Raw genomic sequence first — 1,773 nt, 5'->3', positions numbered from 1 at the left:
TTATAGATTTAAAATAATAAGGGATGTAACTATTCTTTTCTCTTGCAATGGCAGCTGGAAATGTTTATCAAAGATTCAAGTTGCTGGAGTTGAATCATTGTAAAACAATAAAATATAATTATTTAATTAAAATTAAATATTTATAAATTAAATTAAAAAGTAAATAAAATTATTCATTGAATATATCCAAAGAATCTTGAAATACGTAACAGATTTAAAAATTTTAATAATTTCGTTAAAATAAATTTAAAAATGGTTAATTACATAAATTAAACTAGTCAATAGGAATAGACAACGTTTTTTAATCGTGGTATACAAAACAACCGTCGCCTCTTCTAAAAAACGAAAACCGTAGTATATTCATATAGTTAGGCGACGCTTTTATCATTGTGTGGGCAAAAGTTAAAAAACCGCGGTCTAAAGTAAAGGCCGAATATTCCACGCTAGGAAAATCGTCGCCTGAAGTCTTACGCTACGGTTTTTTGATATTAGGCTACCGTTTTCGATTGTTGCCTAAGCTCATTTTTGTTGTAGTGCGTATTGTGGAAAATTAGGCATGATTCGAACTGCAACAGTGCAATGTGACATTAAATCAATAAACAAAAGTTTTTTTCACATTAATTTTGAAATTACACATCAGCATAGAAAACTAAGATATAAAATTACATCTATATCACAAAGTATCTACACATATACTAGCTTTTCCAAACTAAAAAAACTTGATTCTAGATATGCAATTGCTGTCAACACCATTGGAAGTAATATTAACAGAGATATCACATGAACAATAAGCTATAGCCTTCACTTTGATATATTTCAAAACAATTGCTTTCCCAGGTAATTCAGTTGTTGAAGTCAAATTAAACACCATCCCATTATTTACAATATCTGACCAAAATTTTGGATTCTCTATCAATTCTCCCACCATAAAATCTGCATTAGTGGTCACATTAATTTCACTTCGAGCCGGAACAAGTTGTGACTCAATTGGAATATTTCCTACAATAGTATCATGATAAGTGACATAACCTATGGAATTTTGATACTTGAAGCTTCCATAGTTTGGGTTCAATATTGTGATAACCATGCCTAAAGTCATATTCATGGTTATATTTGGTGAAAGTAAATTAAAGTGAGGTAAACTGACACTAATAGTTGGATCCTTTGGCTTAAAGATGGTTAGGATCAAAGTTAGAATCACAATTGTGACAATGATTAAGAATACTGTAGATATAATCAAACAGGTTTTTAGGCCTCTAGCCATGGTTTTGATTTTTGGTAAAATTAAATGAAGAAAAATTTGATATCTTATGAATGAAATAAAGTTGCTCAGTATAATTGTTGGATAGAAGTTGTTTTTTGGATGGAAAATTCATCTGAATATATAATGAAATTTTTTAGTATATTGGACTTGTACTTTATCCTACCTGAATATATTGTGGTTTAGTGGTCATGTATCAAAACAAATATTAGCTTCAAATATTTGCACTTAATTGACTCCTAAATTTGAGTTTGGTTGTACAAAATTAAGCATATAACTCAAACTACGATATGATTTACTTGTGCCGGTTACAATAAAAATAAAAGGACAAAATCAAGGATATCATATTTGTGATATGTCTTTTCTTAACATCTAGTGCTTTACAATATAAGGTTCAGAAATTGTCCAAGGAGGTAGGAGAATATTTTAAACTGAGGGTCAGTTAGTTTCACAAGAAAAGTTGAGAATTTTAAATAAATTTTGTCAACTTAGGACATCTATTTTGTAACTAT

General features: G+C 29.2%; 1 protein-coding gene across 1 annotated transcript; it reads right to left on the bottom strand.

Moving 5' to 3' along the window:
- Window positions 1–709: 709 nt before the first annotated feature.
- On the bottom strand, window positions 710–1,264 carry LOC131651164 (uncharacterized). The gene has a single exon (XM_058920832.1). It carries the CDS (start codon window positions 1,262–1,264, stop codon window positions 710–712), a length of 555 nt encoding a protein of 184 aa, XP_058776815.1.
- Between the last annotated feature and the right edge of the window lie 509 nt (window positions 1,265–1,773).

The sequence above is a fragment of the Vicia villosa genome, linkage group LG2 (genome assembly GCF_029867415.1).
Source record: "Vicia villosa cultivar HV-30 ecotype Madison, WI linkage group LG2, Vvil1.0, whole genome shotgun sequence".
Classification (NCBI taxonomy): domain Eukaryota; kingdom Viridiplantae; phylum Streptophyta; class Magnoliopsida; order Fabales; family Fabaceae; genus Vicia; species Vicia villosa.
The sequence above is the reverse complement of the archived record's forward strand: the minus strand, read 5'-3'. Positions and strand labels throughout refer to the sequence as shown.

Coding starts and splice junctions, on each gene's coding strand:
- LOC131651164 (XM_058920832.1), bottom strand. CDS start 1,264: ATGGCTAGAGGCCTAAAAACCTGTTTGATTATATCTACAGTATTCTTA.